Source organism: Acinonyx jubatus, chromosome E1 (assembly GCF_027475565.1).
Source record: "Acinonyx jubatus isolate Ajub_Pintada_27869175 chromosome E1, VMU_Ajub_asm_v1.0, whole genome shotgun sequence".
NCBI lineage: Eukaryota > Metazoa > Chordata > Mammalia > Carnivora > Felidae > Acinonyx > Acinonyx jubatus.
The window spans coordinates 26,614,707-26,633,808 of NC_069397.1; the positions used below are offsets into that span (position 1 = coordinate 26,614,707).

General features: G+C 39.3%; 2 protein-coding genes and 1 pseudogene across 5 annotated transcripts in view; 2 read left to right on the forward strand and 1 right to left on the reverse strand.

Moving 5' to 3' along the window:
• The window catches only part of VMP1 (vacuole membrane protein 1), a 126,255-nt gene extending 117,325 nt beyond the window's left edge, over positions 1–8,930 (reverse strand). For 2 of the 3 annotated variants that reach the window (XM_027034264.2, XM_015069710.3), the window contains exon 1: positions 8,730–8,930. The gene's annotated coding sequence lies outside the window, so the exon portion shown is untranslated. Of the gene's footprint in view, positions 1–8,725 lie in introns of all 3 variants that reach the window. The other variant, XM_015069711.3, reaches the window with a different exon arrangement.
• Positions 1–15,437, forward strand: part of PTRH2 (peptidyl-tRNA hydrolase 2) — a 55,806-nt gene extending 40,369 nt beyond the window's left edge. Inside the window, exons 1-2 of one of the 2 annotated variants that reach the window (XM_053212676.1) lie at positions 8,989–9,120; positions 14,814–15,437. In XM_053212676.1, coding sequence (XP_053068651.1) covers positions 14,814–15,353 — 540 coding nt within the window. In that variant the 5' untranslated portion in view covers positions 8,989–9,120 and the 3' untranslated portion in view covers positions 15,354–15,437. Of the gene's footprint in view, positions 1–8,988; positions 9,121–14,813 lie in introns of those variants that run through there. The other variant, XM_027034266.2, reaches the window with a different exon arrangement.
• Positions 377–1,646, forward strand: LOC113592658 (developmental pluripotency-associated protein 3-like; annotated as a pseudogene).
• Positions 15,438–19,102: the final 3,665 nt, after the last annotated feature.

A 19,102-nucleotide genomic window follows, 5' to 3' on the forward strand; every position in this document is an offset into this window, starting at 1 on the left:
TTCCTGCACGTGAAGAGCTGATAGGTACAATATTTTTAGCTACACTGGTCTTAATAGCAAAAGTCATAACAACTCAACTGTCCATTGTCAAAAGAACAAACAAATAAATTGGCATAAAATTATACAATGAAATTTACTCATTTAATAAATATTTACTGAGTACTTACTATCAGCTAGGCATACTTTGAGGTACACTTGACAACAGTTACTAAGGTACTAATAAACTCAAATATCTGAATTTCTAAATTAGATTTTTGCAGATATAGAGATCCTAGAGATATCCTTATGATTATTTAATAAGAAATTAAAGAAAATTCTTCTGCTCCATAGAAGCAGTACTAACATCTCCTGTAAGTGGATCTTAAAAACTTATAAGAGGCAGGAGAGCCTTGTATATTCTCTTAATTAAATGCTTTTTGCAATATGGAGACTTGAAGGTTTCTGGAAGGAATCAGACTCAACAATAAGGAAGTGGCTAGTCAGATCAACAATTTCAACTTTATTGGACTTTAGGGGCGCCTGGGTGGCTCAGTTGGTTAAGTGTCCAATCTCAGTTCAGGTCATGATCTTGCAGTTTGAGTTTAAGCCCCGCATGAGGCTCTTGCACTGACAGCTCAGAGCCTGGGGCCTGCCCTGGATTCTAGGTCTCCTTCTCTGTCTGCCCCTCCTCCTCTAGTGCTCTGTCTCTTGCTCACTCTCAAAAATAAATAAACATTTGTTCTTTCTTTGCTACAGTTTGTTGAAGTTTTGGTTCTTCTCACTTTTTCTGGGCTGTATCGTTCTTTCCAGGCTACTTTGCAGCAAGTTGAGTCTTGAGAATCACTTTCCACTGGAATCCAAAGATCTAGAAGAAGATTAATCTGCAACTAGGCTTTCAATGCATTCGCCAACAAAGCTTTACCCATCTTGTAGCCCAGAACCTTCTCAGATGGCCAGTGAAGAGAATTCCCAGGAAAGCTCAGCTGCCTCTCAAACTATCTCTGAGGTATTAATAAAGAACCTTAGTAAATTGACTCTCAACCCTAGTATCAAACTCCCTTCCCCTCTACCGGAATAACCACCCCAACAGCAGGACAGCGAGAAGAAACCACAGGAGCTTGTGGACCAAATACTCAGCAACAGGAGGAGGGGTGGAATAAGGACTTTGTTAACTGCTCGGAAAGAAAGAACGGAAAGGCTGATGTGGTTTATTAAAAACCATCACTACTTCAACCAGCATTCCACGGATGAATCAAGAGTGGAAAGATTTAGATGTATATGTCACTATCACCTGTATCATAGAGATCCTTCTGAGGATACCAGCATGGAGAATAATTATGACATGGAGTTGATGTAAACATAAACCTTATGATACTGTTTTTTTTCTTGCTAGTAATTTTAGGATCAGTATGCAGCAGCTTGGGAAAGCTGCTCTGTTAAGACAAACTGTGTAATATTTTGATAATCTATGATATAAACTCTGTTTTGTCTTTTCTACCTTGATAACAGTAATTTGTGAGGAATCCTGTAGCTTGCATTTGAACGACTTCAATATACTTTAGTTCCATTTTTTGATATGACCCATGGAAGCACTAGTAGGTTTTGAGTGTTGCCTGTGTGTTTGAGAAGCCTGAAGTCATGAAGATAGGTTAACCTAACACGGGGCTCCTGCGTGGCTCAGTTGGGTTAAGCATCCAATAGAGCTCTGTAGAATAGGGCTCTGTGCTGGCAGCTGGGAGCCTGGAGCCTGCTTCAGATTGTGTGTGTGTGTGTGTGTGTGTGTGTGTGTGTGTCTGCCCTTCCCCCACTCACACTCTCTAAAAAATAAAAACATTAAAAAAAAAAAAAAAAAGAAAACCTAACATCAAATTGGAAGCCAAGTAACTTGTGCAGGAGGAATTATAGAGAATACTGGGTGGTTTGGCTAGAGCATAATTATAATTAGGGCAGGGTGCATAGGCTAGATTTTCTGTTTTTAAAAACTTGGATTGTAACAAAAATTTTTTTATGTGCTGGTTCCAGTTTTAGTAGCAAATGTGTATGTAGAAGATCTTATTAAAATTGAGACTTATTTGAAAAAATAAGTAAATAAATAAACATTAAAAAATAATAATAAACTTTACTGGACTTTAGTCTGGTCTCATTTAGACCACAGAATAAGAACTCACAGAGCTGATCCTTTCTTAAAAGAATTCTGAATAAGTAAAAACTTTCACATGCTTTATATATATATGTATACATGTATGTGTGTGTATATATATATACATACACACATACACATATATATACACACACATATACCTACATATTTATATTTTTACATATGCCTACATATTTATATATATGTGTATGTGTGTATGTATATATATATATATATATGAAAAAAGTGAACAATCTAGTTCCCTCATCTATCTAGTACTCTCCCTGCTAGATATACTCACTTTTATTACTTTTGTGTATTTGTTTTTTCTTCAAACACTCCTTGGCCTCCTTTGCCAGCTCTCTTTTACCTGACCTGGGTCCTCTCCTCTTCCCTGTCACCCCAAGTGATTTATTTGGGTAGTTTAAAATACTAGCCTGAATTTGTTTTAATTTGTTTTAATTTTTAATTGTTTTAATTTTTTTAATGTTTATTTTTGAGAGAGAGAGTCAGAGTGTGAGTGGAGTGCAGGCAGAGAGAGAGGGTGACATAGATCTGAAGCAGTCTCCAGGCTCTAAGCTGTCAGCACAGACCCTGATGCGGGGCTCGAACTCAGGAAGCGCGAGATCATGACCTGAGCTGAAGTCGGACACTTAACCAATGTAGCCACCCAGGCGCCCCTAAAATACTAACCTGAATTTGCATTTCTGGTCCTGCTGTCTAGATCTGTGTCCCTAATACCACATTTGGATGATTGCTAAGCATCTCAAATTTAACATGTCCTTCCCATCCCCCTTCTTGTCATAAACCTGGTCCTTCCCAAACCTTCCCTCTCCCAGTACTTGGCACAACCCTCCACCTAGTTACTAAATCCAGAAGCACAGTCATCCTTGACTCTTCTCATTTCCTTACTCTTCACATCTAATCCAGGACCCAGTCCTATTCCAAATATATTTAGTATCCACCCACGGCTCTCCACTTGTTTGCCACCACTGTGGTCCAGGCCATTTTCATCTCTCATTTAGACTACTGCCATGGACTCCTAACTTCTCTTTCCATTTTTATTCTTGTCCCCTTCAATTCATCCTTCACATGTGAACGAGAGTGGAGTCCTTATAAATCATACTACTCCCCTACTTGAAATTGTAGGACTTCCTATTACGCTCAAAATCAAATCCAAATTCATTTCCATGGCCTACAAAGCTCTATATAATCTGGACCATGAGTATGTTCCCTACCTCATTTCATGTTGCTGTATTCCACGTATACTGTGCTAGAATCTCAAATGGGCACACATCCACATTAACTCTCATACCTTTGTTTCCTTCCTAATATTTACTACACTGTTTATTCTTTCATTTCTGTGTTTACTCCTTTCTCTATCAGGGTCCCAACTAAAATACATTTGTCCTTGCTTCCCACTGTTTTCTCCAAAACCTGGTAAAGGAACTAACACAAGATTTTTAGATTTTTGTTCCCTGATTGGATGAATGAACAGATACAGCAATAGATGTCATTGCAGAATAATCTTCCCATGCAAAGAAAGTAAGTGCTAGAAGATAACAATGCACGTTAAATTCCCAAATAGCAATTCTCAAATTCTGTTATGGTTTGCACAGATAATGTAAACTAATAACAATAACACACAAAAAAACTGAGAGAATAGCCTATAAGAATACCTCATTTGGTTAAGAATCTCACACATGTTGTAAAATATTCACAAAATGAAATATATATATATTTATTTACTGAACCTTCATTAATACTGAGCAAACAATGACAAGTAAGCAGCAACAAAGACATGTGTTCAAAGAAGGTTGGGAAAGAGTTTTCTCTTAGCAACTTGCTCAGTAGGCTACCTGATGATAACAATAACAATCATGATTAACTATATGCCATTCCAAACACTTTACTTAAATCTATTCATTTAACCTTAACAGGCACCAACTTCATAGCCTAGGAGGAAGAGGTTAAGTAACTAGCCCAAGGGTTGCATAGTAGTAAAAGCTGGAATTTGAAAGAATGCAATCTAGCTTCATTGCCCTGGCTCTTAACACTATCTACCTAGTACTTCTAAAAAAAAATTATGAAGACCAAGGTTATTATTTTTTTAATTTTTAAAAATGTTTTATTTATTTTCAAGAGAGAGAGAGAGTGAGAGAGACACAGTGCAAGCCGGGGAGGGGCAGAGGGAGAGGGAGACACAGAATCTGAAGCAGGCTCCAGGCTCTGAGCTGCCAGCACAGAGCCCGATGCAGGGATCAAACCGCGAATCATGAGATCATGACCTGAGCCAAAGTCCAGCACTTACCCAACTGAGCCACCCAGGCGCCCCAAGACCAAGGTTATTATTAAAGATCTTCAAGAACAAGAGAAAACATCATAATGAAATACTGAAAAGATAATGTATCTCTGAATACCAACAAACTCTTTAGCAATTTCAGTTAGACTAGCTGGGACAGGATTACTCAATGGGTCACCCTTGCTTAATTTAAAAATGCCTTAAGCTTTAAATGCCTTAGTCTTTTATCTGACACAGAAAAATGTCTCCTGTTCAAATTTCCAAAACCTTCAAGGAGGATAATATTTTTAAATGAGCTTTACCGAAGGGTTTACATAATATATAATATCAGTTCGGCAAACCCTAAACACAGTTGCTTTCCTAAATAGAGTTTCTTGAAGCAATAAACTCTAATAGTTTACCCCTCAAAATACTTGCAAGTCTGTGAAAGCAGATTATTAACTAATACAACAACAAACGCATTATCACTTAATTCATTAAGTTTGTTTCTGAGGTTTAGTAAAGATTCTCTAATCTGGAGTTTATGTCTGTACCAAAGAGAGAGAGAAACGCCAACAAAAAGCACTAGGCAAAAAAACAGTGATTATTAAGTATTTGGCCGTATAATCTCCAAAAATGGCGAGAGACTAAACAGGTTTTATGAAATCAGTGGAAACGAAACAGTTCTCAATAAGAAAAGAAATGAACTATTCTACACTGGCTATTTACCCAGAATAAAATAGAGAAATGGCTCAATAAATTAACAGATAATTAATATAACAGAATATTAAAATCACAAATAGTTTGGGGAGATTTTTTAACAGGAACAAAGAAATTAAAACAGCTTCTTCCTTATTACCAACAACATTTACTCAGTAGAGAAACATGTTACAAAGATACTCTGTCTTTTCCACTTGTCAGAAAGAAGACACCTTGATATCTGATAGTAATGCAGCATGAACTCAGAAAAACTGTTCTGAAGAACAGAACTAATTTTCTTTCTTTCTCTATTCCATTCCACTGCAAATCTTGGCAAGCACAGTGTTTTTGTTTTCCTAGAATTTATAAGAATAAATCAGCTAACGGGTGCTTTGGTGGCTCAGTTGGTTTAAGCGCCCAACTTGGGCTCAGGTCATGATCGTGTGGTTCATAAGTTTGAGCCCCACATAGGGCTCTGCGCTGACAGCTCAGAGCCTGGAACCTGCCTCGGATGCTGTGTGTCTCTCTCTGCCCCTCCCCTGCTTGCGCTCTGTCTCTATCTCTCAAAAATGAATAAAAACGTTAAAAAAATTAAAACAAGAATAAATCAGCTAAAAAGGGAAAAATGTATACACACATATAGATCCCTTTAATACATAGAAGAAACTATTTTCATGCAAACTGGAAAATAATACCAAACCATAAAAAGATGCCTGGAAACAACCTTAGAAGAACAGAGAAAAGACTTGTAATTTCATTTCCAGTTCAGGGTGTGGCACTACCTAAACCATATGACCTCAGGAAAGCCAATTACTGATTGTTTGTGGGGCTCAATTTTCTCCTCTGTTAAATGGGAAGAATATAACTATATGTTCATAGAGATTGCTTCTAATTCTACATATTGCTTTCAGTAGGCTTTGGTGAAATGATAACGTTTTTTACTTAATAGAAGTAAGTAATGTTATTTCTAACCTTTAGTTAACTATATGTAAGCACCAAAAACTTCAACTTCCTCTGCATTTGGAAATTCTTTTTCTTTTTTTTTTTGAGGAGAGAATCTCTCTCTCTCTTTTTTTTTAAACATTTTATTTTATTTTTTGGGGGAGACACAGAGCTAACAGGGGAGGGGCAGGGAGAGAAGGAGACATAGAATCTGAAGCAGGCTCCAGGCTCTGCAAACCCTGAGCTCTGAGCTGTCAGCATACAGCCTGATGCGGGGCTGGAACCCAAGAACCGTGAGATCATGACCTGAACCAAAGTCAGACACTCAACCAACTGAGCCACCCAGGCACCCTGAAAGAGAGAATCTTTTTTTTTTCTTTAATTTTTTTTAACGTTTATTCATTCATTATTGAGAGAGAGAGAGAGAGACTGAGCATGAGCAGGGGAGGGGCAGAGGGAGGGGAGATGCAGAATCCAAAGCAGGCTCCAGGCTCCGAGCTGTCAGCACAGAACCCAATGAGGGGCTCGAACTCACAAACCGTGAGATCATGACCTGGGCCGAAGTCGGATGTCCAACCAACTGAGCCACCCAAGCGCCCCAGAAAGAGAGAGAATCTTAGGCAGGCTCCAAATCCATCACAGAGCCCAATGGTGAGATCATGACCCAAGCCAAAAGCAAGAGTCAAATGCTCAACCAACTGAGCTATCTAGGTGCCCTGCACTTGGAAAAAAAATTTTTTATGTCTATTTATTTATTTTGAGAGAGACCACCCATGGGAGGGAGTGGCAGAGAGACAGAGACAGAGAGAGAGAGAGAGAGAGAGATGAGAGAGAGAGAAAATCCCAAGCAGGCTCCACACCAGCAGCACTGAGCCTGACCTAGGGCTCGAACTCAAACTGTGAGATCATGACCTGAGCTGAAATTAAGTCAGACATTTAACCGACTGAGCCACCCAGGCAAACCCTTGCACTTGGAAATTCTTAAGTGACAATACATGATGACCAAGAAAGATCAGATTTAAACTACCAAATGCAAAACTATACTCATTTTCTAGTCACCTACTTATTAACCATGATGACTAATGCAATGGGTTACAGTATGAAACTATTCGTAGGTAGCTTTTATTGGGTCCAAAACTAGGGCAAAGATCATCTCAGAAGTGTGTGATAATATTTTCAGATAAGTAACACTTAATATAAAACATCAAACTGTGAAATGATACAAAGCAACAGTATTCTGCAGTGATATATTTCCAGCTTTCAGAGTAAACTGACACCATCACCATATTTTAATTTATATAGTGATTTCCCATTTACTATCTCACTTAACAATTGTGAAAATCCTATGAAATAAAGTGAGCAGTACTTTTATCAACACAATCCAGACCAGCTCAGAAAGTTAGGTAACCTACCAACCTTTATTCTGGAATGTGAGTCACAGAAATTGAACTGTATTAATCAAGTAAGATATATCTCTCAAAGGGAAGAAAAAAGCTTTAGTGTTTTAAAATAATATAGGCAAAGAAGTAAAATATAAAAGATTTCTATTACAGAATCATTTCATACCCACACAAATTGGCTGCATTTGTCTAGGTACTACCATCCCTCTTCCAAAGATCAATAAAAACATAATCTAGAACGCATAAAATGTTCCCGGTAAATAATTTCTTACCATTATCATTTATGTTAAGAATACACAACAAAAATCACAGCTCATGATAATACAATTAATAGGCAGTAGCGGTCAGAACATTAAATTCTCTATCATTACATCATAGAAATCCTTGTACAAACTTCTCCAAAAGATCAGTCAGTGCAGTCTCTCTACAAAATTTCTGACAACGGCCCCAAAGGAGAATTGAAAGACACTGAAGTTAAGAAAAGGAGGTGTCTTGCCGTGATAGGTAAACTGTGTCAGAGCCTATATGAGATTTTTGCATGATCTGCATAAAAACAAAGATAATACTTTAAACCTACTGGAGGTCATTAAGTAATCTTAGTGTGACACAGGGCCACATATGGCTTCTTGGAATTTTAGAGATTAAGCCGATCCCCAGGTTTTACTGCAAGTACCTCCGCTGCAATAGAACAGGGGCCAGGAGAGTGTCAGAAATTTGGAAGAGGTAGAAAATCCTGCCCCTCATAAAGTAGTAAGATATACGTGAAGGGTTTTTGCAAAAGATCAACGGAGCTAAGGCCCCATTCCCTTGGCCACCAACGCTTTAAATGGCACTTACACGCCTGAATTTTGTTTAGAAGCGAATGCATTTAGTATCATGTATTAGTGGCTGGGGAGGGCAAGAACCAAACTGACAGGTCCTGAGAAACAGCTTGGTCATCAGCAGGGAGGATCTTCTCCACTTACTCTGAGGTTCTAGATACCGGGGAAGGAAGAAGAGATGGGTACTCTACAGAAGCTTAGAAGAGCTTCCAAGTCCGCGACGATGAGAGCGAATGATAGGAAATCCAGTGTATGGGTTCACTGTACCGGGGTGAACCGTGAGGTGTCCCAGATAACCTGGCTACCGCCAGACCGAGACAGAGTCAGCAGCGCCCTAAAACACTGCTTGAAGTCGAAATCACGGTGCCCCACATCTATATGATCTAAATGGGAGAGCTCCGGAAGAAGCCAAGCCCTGATGACTGTCTCAGGCTTCCGTCCCCAATTTCACGCGCTCGTTTACCTACCCGCTCTGACCCCGGCTTCTCCGGATCTCAGTATCCTGGAAGCGGCTCCTGACCGACTCTCACACCCGCCGCTGGGGTCCGGCCAACCGGAACTCGCTCTCGTCACTTCCGGTCCGTTTCCCACCCCCCCATCCCTCCGGGGACCGCCTCCAAGAGACAAAAGTTCCTTTTTCTTTTCTGCAACCTCCGAAGATCTTCGCGGGATTTCAGTTCGGGTCTAGGTTCGGGACCTGTGGGCGGGACGAGAGGAAGAATGACTGTTGTCTTCGCGGTTCTTGATCCGGAACTTATCAAGGAGTCCCGGAAGAGGTAATTCGTGGGATAGAAGCGTGTTCACTACACGAGGGGGAAAACGGAGCCGCGCGAGTGAGGCGTTGGTGAGGTTCTCTAGGTAAGTCGGCCCCTTCATTGGGAGGTAATTTTGCATTCTCTCTCCAGTTGGAATGTTTCTTTCCACCTCATTACATACCTCCTCCCCCGAGCCTTTCACCTCCGTAAACTGTCTTCCGCCCAACTGAACACTGGAGCCACTACTGCTGTTCAGCCAGTAGTCCTTTGGATGAAGGGACCAAAATCCTGAGAAGGAGAAGAACCCAGAATTTCTTGTTCCCAAGCAGAGCCTTCATTCAGGCAGCATGGATACGCTTGCTCCGAATGTGAGAAAATACCGCGCAGGCCTGTTGAGTATTTATTGAATACCCACAGCGTATGAAATGGAGTCCTACGAGGAAAGGAAAGGTTTCCACGAATATGATCGAAAAATGTGTCTCTCTGTGTAACACAGATATAATGTTCAGAGAAGTGTTTAATCCTGTTAGCCCAGACACTAGACTCTGAAAATGTGATGTGCAGTCGTTATGTGTAATTGCTACAGCAGTTCTGTAGAGTAAATAATTAAGACTGATTGGGGGATGATAAACACTTGAGATTGGTGTCGTTTGAACCACGCCTTAATGGATGAAGAGGTTGTGTGTGTTTGTGTTTGTGTATGTAAGTGAGGAAAATAGAAAATAATTCCTGGGAGAGATGGCTCTTTGAAGGGACCTAGTAATGTGGTGTCGCTGGATAGTACAGTATGAAGCAGAAGAGTAGATTAGGAGAAAGTAGGTAGCAACCAAACTGTGTAGTGCTTTGAATTTGTGCTAAGGGATTTGTTTTATATTTTAGGTGTTTACCTGGTAATATTTTTTTAAGTTTATTTATTTATTTTGAGAGAAAGAGCAAGCAGGAGAGGGGCAGAGAGAGAGAATCCCAAGCAGGTTCTGAACTGTCAGTGCAGAGCCCACTGCAGGGCTGGAGATCATGAATGGTGAGATCATGACCTGAGCCAAAATCAGAAGTAGGTTGCTAAACCGACTGAGCCACCCAGGCACCTCCATCTGGTGGTTTTTGAGCAGAAAAATTACAGGATCAGATTTGTGTTTTACAAGTATAATTTTAGGGGTGCCTGGATGGCTCAGTCTCTTAAGCTTCAGACTCTTGATTACAGCTTAGGTCATGAGCTCACAGTTTGTGAGTTTGAGGTCTGCATGTGGCTCTCCCAGGAGCTTGCTTGGATTTCTCTTTCTCCCTCTCTCCCCCCCACCCCCCAAATAAATAAACTTTAAAAAAAAAGTATAATTTTAATGGCAGATGGACTAGGATGAACTAGGATATGCATGAAGCAAATGAGGAAAGATCAGAGATAGAGAAGTAATTTGAAGGCTTTTGGCCAAGACATCGATAGGGCACTGGTAGCAAGGATAAGGAGATAGGTTAAACACAGATAAATTCAACAAGGTTTGGTGACTGGATGTGGTAGGCCAGTGGAGAAAAAGTCCAGGGTTACTAAGAAGTCAAGAATACAGAAAAAGGTGGGCCACATGGATGGCTCAGTGGTTGAGCTTCAAACTCTTGATTTCAGCTCAGGTCATGATCTCTTTGTGGGAGCAAGCCCTGTATAGGGCTCTGCACTGACAAGTGGGGAGCATGCTTGGGATTCTCTCTCTCTCTCTCTCTCTCTCTCTCTCTCTCTCTCTCTCTCAATAAATAAATAATAATGAAAAAAAAAGAATACAGAAAAAGGAAATTTTAGAGGGAAAGGAAAATACTGAGTTCAGTGTAGGATACAGATTAGAATACTCTATAGTATTCTAGTAGAAGCTGGAAATTCCAGTTTGGAGCCCAGGAGAGGTGTCAGGAGTCCTCAGCATATGACAATTTGGGAATAAATGGGATTTGCTCTCTCCTGTATTAGATGTCAGCTCCATGAAGAGTAGGACTTTGTTTAGTTCAGTGCTCTATCTCTAAGGTCCAGAACAGTGCCTGGTGCACAATAGGCCTTCCATAAATATCAACTTATTGGATGAAAAGAGAGTTTATAGACCATCACTGTCCAATAGAACTTTCATGGAAATATTCTGTAGCTCAGAGTGACCGTTAGCCACTTTTAAGTTGTTCAGCTATTGGGCACTTGAAATGTGGCTAAGTGCACCTGAAGAATTGAATTTTTATTTAGTTTTAATTAAGTTTAAATAACTGTGTTGACTAATGGATACTGTATTGGATGATGTAGGCATAGACTGAAAAGAAGGATAAACGTGTAAGCAGGTGCAATACATACATCAGGGGGCAAACATCAGAGCTAGAGGAGACTGGAAAAAAAACTATCAGAAAGGTGGGATGATAATAGGGTGAAAGTTAGATTAAAGAATTAGAGGGAGGAAAGTTTAAAGAAACGTTATCATCAGTGAGTGGTGGGGAAAACTCAAGAAGAGGCCTAAAAGGAGGCAACTACATTTGGCAATTAACAAGTGTCTAATTCCTTAGCAATATCAGTTGAATGGGGAAAGGAGGCAGGTAATTAAAGAAGTTTAGAGGTAAAAGGAAAAAGAAGTCAGACAGTGGTCCAAGGGTCAAAAAGGATTGGGGAAATTTTTTTTTTTTTTTTTTTTTAGGTTAGAAAAGCCAAGGTATAGCCCCAGGGAGTACGATTAATGGGTGGGGAGCACGGTTCCGGAGGGAATGGGATCAAGAACATTGGTGAAAGGGGCTTAGTCTGGGAGGAATTAGAACACACCAGGAGGAGGGTTTTTACAGGACGTGTTTGTTTTGCAATGCCACCATTGCCCAGGATTATCCATGAGACTAAGAATAGTTATGTTTACCTTAGTCTCAATCACTGGGTTTTTGATATGTGTGTGGTGTATATGCAGAAAGGGAAAGAGGCTGAAACACCTTTTGGAGGAGTTAGATGATAATGTAATCAGGCTGATTAGGTGATTAGAACATCCTAAAGAATAAAAATGTTAGGTATTAATGGTATTAATATGGTAGAATTAGAGACCTTATGGTACAGAAGCAATGAACTTCGTAATTTCTAGAACTTTTTCTTCTTTCGTTTTTTTCTCTTACTGGTATGTTTGTTTTTTGGTGGTTATTTTTGGTTTGTTTAGTTTTTGTTGCTGTTGAGAGAGAGAGTGAGAGTGAGGGAGTGGCAGAGGGAGATAGAGAGAAGAGAATCTTAAGCAGGCTGCATGCTCATGAACTGTGAGATCATGACCTGAGCCGAAATCAAGAGGCAGGACACTCAACCAACTGAGCTACCCAGGAACCTGGTATATGTCTGTTTTTAGATAAAGTTCAGAAAGTGAGAAGCTTTCTGTCATGATCTCTAGATGAGTATATTTTATACTACTTTTATTAGTTATATTACTGTGGATAAGCAGGTTCTCTTTTAGATCCTTATTTTTCTCATCTTTAAAATGAGGCTCATGCCTTTTTTAATTTTCATAGCAACCATAATGGAAGTAAAGGGGTTAGCAAGTTATACAACACATAATAGGTCCTCTCTATGTGGTTCCCATCTCCAGATAGTACCTGAATCTGGTATATAGGATATTTGGTTACTTTGCAACCTAGAAATGGGTGCAGAAAATCCTTCTAATTGTTGACATGGAGGTTATGGATATAATTTTTACATAATTGAGTATTTATTCACTTTGGAATCTAGTTGTTAGATTATGAAAGAGAAATCCTGATATGTAAGCCTCATGTAGTAACTAAATGATAGATGCATTCTGAGAAAATGTGGGTTCTAATAAGAATTTTTTTTTTCTGACTGTAAAAAGGCATCTAGAGCCATAAAGTACTATGTCAGTACAGCCCTGTCACCATTATTAGTCATACCAGTGAAAGAGGACTGAAACTAGGTACTGACAGCTTACATGTGTGACCCTCTTGCCTCTGGCCATTCCGTGTCACTCTCCTTTGATCCCTCAATGTTTGTTTCTTAAATCTGTATTTCTGTGTTAAGTGACAGAAGCTTGAAACAAAAGGCCACATATTGAATGGTTTGATTTATATGAATGTCCAGAATAGGCAAAATAGATTAGCAAATGCCAGGGACCTGGGGGTAGAGAAAATGGGAAGCAACTGCCAATAGTTACACAGGTTTCTTTTTTTTTTGCATGCACAAGCAGGGGAGTGGAGCAAAGGGAGAGAGAGAGAATCCCAGGCAGGCTCCCTGTTCAGCATGGAACCCAGTGCAGGGCTCAATCCCATGACCCTGAGATCATGACCTGAGCTGAAATCGAGTTGGAAGCTCAGCAAACTGAGCCCCTCAGGAGCCCCAAGGGATTGCTTTTTGAGGCAGTGAAAGTGTTCTGGGATTAGATAGTACTTATGGTTGTACAAACTTCTGGATATATTAAAAAACCACTAAATTGTACACTTTAAAAAGATGAATTTTTATAGTATGCAGTATCTCAAGAAATTTAACATCCCCTATGGTATCCTTATTTTTAAATTTTTTATTATTTTTTTTAATGTTTATTTATATTTGAGAGAGAGAGAGAGAGAGTGTGCGTGCGTTAGCAAGGGAGGGGCAGAAAGAGACGGAGACAGAATCTTAAGCAGGCTCCAGGCTCTGAGCTGTCTGCACAGAGCCTGAGGTGGCCATGAGATCAAGACCAAGCTGTAGTCGAGACACTTAACTGAGCCACCCAGGCGCTCCAAGATTTTATTTTTAAGCAACCTCCGCACCCAGTGTGGGGCTTGAACCCACAACCCTGAGATCAAGAGGCACGTGCTGTACCGAGTCAGCCAGTCGCCCCATTCTCATTTAAAATATTTGTGATAAAGTATTTCCAAGACTGCCATCTATGCCATGTAGAATATCCGAGGGCACTTACTTGTAAGCACTACAAATATGGTAGTCCCATGTATTTCAATATATAAATGGTTAGATGCTGTTCCACTAGAAGAAACTGATGGTTATTTGTGCCTATAAATGGAAGCATTCTGAATGTAACAGCCTCAGCTGTAGACTGATACGGGTGTTTTATTGGTGATTCAAATACCATGAATAGCTTTGCTGAGGTAACAGGAATTTCTAAAATAAAGAATAAAGGATGATCTTCCTTTGTTTTATATGATAGTTACACTTCTGGTAAATTCAGTGTATATTAGAACTATGCAAAAAATATTTTTTGACCATGTGTATAATGAAGTTAGCTTCTGCTCTCAGTGATTGATGGTTTTTTACCTACAATTATTTCCAGCGGGAAAATCTTTGCTTTGTAAGACTTTTAGCATTCCATGCTTAGGTCTAGTAAATGTCAGCAGCACGCCTCACTCCAGGCCCATTGCTGTGACAACTAGGAACTTCTCTGAGGGGTTGGTACCATCCCCATTGAGAACCACTGCATTATGAAGACACAAATAAGCACTATATTCCAGAGAAGGGATGAGTTATTCTTGGTTTCTTTACATCCTTTAGACAGCATGTTAAAATAGAATATTTCCTTTGTCTACAAGACTTAGGGGGAAGACAGAGGAACAGAGCTTTATGGTATCCCAAGAACTAGATACTCCTTGAGATTCAGAATGATTGTAACTGCTTTACCTGAATTCTTGAATCTTTTCTAGTACAAAGGGAAGAAAAAACAGTACATTAAGATCCAAAATAATATTTTGCTTTTTTTCTGGATGACTTCATAATGGTTTTTAAATGTTGCCATTTATTTACCTAAATCAAGGTGTTTTGTCTGATAAGCCTGTAATTTTTCACTGCTATAGTGATAACTTTTTTTCCTTTCCTTTCAGATGCTCTCCAAATCCTTGGTGATGGAATATTTGGCTCATCCTGGTGCACTTAGCGTGGCTGCCGGAGTTGCTTGTGGCATGTGCCTGGGTTGGGGTCTCCGTGTACGCTTTGGGAGGACTCCCAAAAGCTCAGTGAGCGAGATAGACACAGAGACTGGAAGTGAAGCAAGCATCTTAGGAGAAAGTGGGGAGTACAAAATGATTCTTGTGGTTCGAAATGACTTGAAGATGGGAAAAGGGAAAGTAGCTGCCCAGTGCTCTCATGCTGCTGTTTCTGCCTACAAGCAAATTCAAAGAAGAAACCCTGAATTGCTCAAACAATGGGAATACTGTGGCCAGCCCAAAGTGGTGGTCAAAGCCCCTGATGAAGAAACTCTGGTTGAATTATTGACCCATGCAAAAATGCTAGGACTGACTGTAAGTTTGATCCAAGATGCTGGACGTACTCAAATTGCACCTGGTTCTAGAACTGTCCTGGGAATTGGGCCAGGACCAGCAGATCTAATTGACAAAGTCACTGGTCACCTAAAACTTTACTAGGTGGAATTTTGTATGATGATTGTCCCACCACAGTGTGTTTTGAAACTGTCAAATTCTAACAATAAAACTGAAATTCTCCCCCTACCTTAAGTATTTTTGAGATCAAAATCAATCTGTTCCCATGTTTTTATCAGGTACTTGGCTCAGTTATCTTGGCTTAAAAAAAAAAAAAAAAAAGTCAAATGGTCGTGATGTTTCAAGTGATAGCTGCTGAAACAAAAAAATGTTTGAGAAACTGGTCACAACCAAATTGGATTACAAGGGCGGGGGCGGGGCGGGGGGCAGCATTTCCTGTGCATGGTTACGTCCCTGTGTAATGGCTTTTCTTCCCCAAGACAACGCTGCTATACCCCATTGAAGGATCAGGGTTCAAGGTATTCTCATTGGATGCAAACTGCAGTTTGTTTTCCTGCCATCACTTTTTGGATGACTGATAGCCAACATTAATAGCATGGTATAGCCCCACACAGCGGATTTACAGTCTAACCTTCTGGATTAACCCACCTGTGCAGTATTTCATGTTCATTTCCCTGACCCACACTGGCCAAAGATTTCTCAGTAGTGCTTCTACATCATAGCCTATAAAAAATTCCTTTTACTTCCCCACAACTTCCCTAATAGTGCAGGCATTGAAAAACTTGCAGAGTGACTTGTATGGACTTTGAAGGTAGTACTAGGCCCACACAAGAATCTACAGAAATGGTGAAGTGAATGTGGTGTGTCATCCAACATCCTACTGTTTCTTTACCTAGAACTTAAGGAACTAGATAGTTCAATTATTTAAGGGCATCTTTATTTCCCTTTTGATATATGGTTATCATGACATAATTCCAATAGTTACTGTTACACCACCTGCCCAGGATAGGAGGGAGGTTCCGGTTCACAAAAGCAACATAGCTTTTTGAATGAAAGTCTTTTAGGGGGACCCTGATAGTATTTCTAAATTGAGTATATCCCAAAGAACTAATGATGCCAGAGAGAATTTTGGCAACAGGTGCATGTGAAGTAGCTCCAATTCTCCACGATTAACTTCAGTAATTAGCATTACTTAGCATTGAGCTTCAAACATCTGCAGCACGATAACTTCAAGGTCTAAGGTCAGTGGAGTCTGGGTAAAACAATAAAGACTACTGCACTCAGTCACAGTTTGTACTATTTGGTCAGTTTTATAGAGTTTACACTGGCATATGACAGCACAGTCATCTGCATCTGTGAATGATGCCACAGTAGCAACTGCTTCTAAATAGAATGTTTACACTAGATTCAAAAGTGATGCAACAGCATGTAATTGAGGCAAAGAGAACTTAATCTTAAATGCACCATTCTGGCTCATGTAATTTCTGAGGCTTGCCTCAGAGACTGATGGCTCCAAGTTCAAAGACAGTGCATTCCCAACAGGATGGCCAGCTGACTCAAGTAACTCTAAGTCATGGTATATCTACCAGGATGAATAGTATACAAATTCTAATAATTCCAGAAATATATTATGCTTATTTCCTACTTCACCTGTACTTAGTATTTATTTTATAGGGTGCTTAATCTTACAGTTCTCAAGGTATACTCTGCAAAGCCCATAGGGTCTTTAAGATACTTTCAAGGGGTCAGATATTTTCGTAATGCTAAGACTTTTTTTTTTTTTTTTGCTGTGTTGACATTTGCATGGATAACACAAAAGCAAAAGCAAAGGTGGATAAAACCTCTGGCATCTTTCATGAATCAAGGCAGGGGCACCCTACCTATACAAGTAGTACTTCATTGCCCAATAGTGTCTGTCTCTCTCTCTCTCTCTCACACACACACACGATTCACTTAATGTCCTTGATAAAGCAGTAAAAAAAAAAAAAATTATTAAATTTGACCCTTCACTACTTTCGTCTTAATATTCTAACACTGAACACTTCTGGTACACACTGAAGTATGAATGTTGTCCTGAGAGAAAAAAAATGTGTGGCTGAGTTGTGAGCTGAACTAGCAGCCTTGGTCATGGAAGAGTTTTACTTGTAAAAACTGACAAATTAAGTATCCAATTAGCCAATCATTTTAAGAAAAGCAACAGACCGTATTCTGGAAAACTTCTATCTACCTCTCCTCCAAGTTTCCCAAAACCTAAGATTTTTGTGATGAGATCAGTGTTCCTCACAGATAGGATTTTTAAAGATATGTGTCAACATTTAGAAAACCTGTACAACTTAATGAATCTATTTTCCATATAACCAATGCATGAGGGTACAAATCATGCATAGATAAAAGATCTATTCAAACTAAAGACACTAATGGATTTTAATATAATGTTAAATTTCAGTGTTACGGTTTCAGATTCCACATTTCAACTAACTACAAGTATCTGAAAAGGCTATTAAAATACTTTCCTAATTATACATCTTCATGAGGCTAGACTTTATTCACATACTTTTTAAAAAAAAGTAGTAACAGTGAATGCAAACAGAATCCAGCAGTCTTCTGTGAAGAAAAACTTTGAAGAGACTTGTAAAAAACAGTGCAATTCCATTTTTCTCATTTAAGAAATAAGGCTAATATAAAATTGTTTATGTTTACATGCAATGAGTTTAATAGTTACATTTAAATAAATTTTTAAAATTTGTTTTTACAGAACATTCAAGCAGCCCTGCTTGGAGCTCATATCATTCTGTTGCTATTGTACTAATGTCTATGTTGAAATAGTTAACAAATATCAGATTTTTTTTTTTTTTTGTACAATGGCTATATTTGGATACTAGGGCAAAAGATCACTGAAGGTATGTTTACCTCCTGAGAGGTTTTCCATTACTCTCTTCTCTCCTGTTTCAGTTACATTTAGACAATTATAAGAATTCTTAATACTGTTTCCTGTTTTAGGTTACTTCTCCCAGACCATCATCCTATTCAGAGTAATGTCATGGAAGATCCCTTAAAATAAATTTTATTACCAATTTGTTCTACCGCTTATGTACAACACCCACTGCCAAGTCTTAAGGTAGGCATTTTGTGATTTAAACATACTCCTGCAAATAATTCTGGAAAGTACTCATCATGTTAATACACACAAGGGAACATATTCAGAGGTTCACAAAGTATAGGAAAGGTCCAGAAGAACACATCTCGACTGAAAAGGATTAAGCTCCCAAGGACCACTGCTATTCTCCCTGTTGATTTTGATTAACAACGAAGGCAGGGAGGCAGAGATCCACAGCAGAAGCATAAGTACAGCTCAATGTTTTCACTATGACAAACCAAAACAGGAGAAGGGATTTTCTAGTTAATACTATAATTTTAGGGGTAGGATGATTAAAAGTGGGGCAGGGCAGGGGTTCTATGTTTAAAAAACAAAAAAAAAAAAACCTGTGCTGCTTATGGTCATTTGCCTGGTCGGTGTGGAGAATTATAGGGCAATACAAGGCTAGGTTTGGTGGAGGACTGGGTTTAATCCTCTAACTCTTGAGGATTAAAAAGTGAAATGAACTTAAAGTAACAGTCTCAGCCATGAACAAAAAGGGTTGAATTCAAACACTGGCTTAAAAAAATTCCACTTAAAAGTACTCATACTTTGGGGCCCTTTTCATGGTGAGGCACAGTATGTTAACTACATGCTTATATACTTTGATCGCAAGTTGACAGAATACCCATATCTGTTCATTTAAGTGAAATGCTTAGGTAAAAACCCTGAAGTGCCACTTGGTTAAAATGATGGGAGACAGCCAAAATGTGGCCTACTACAATGCTCTTCAGACTGCTGCATGTACCTTGTTAAC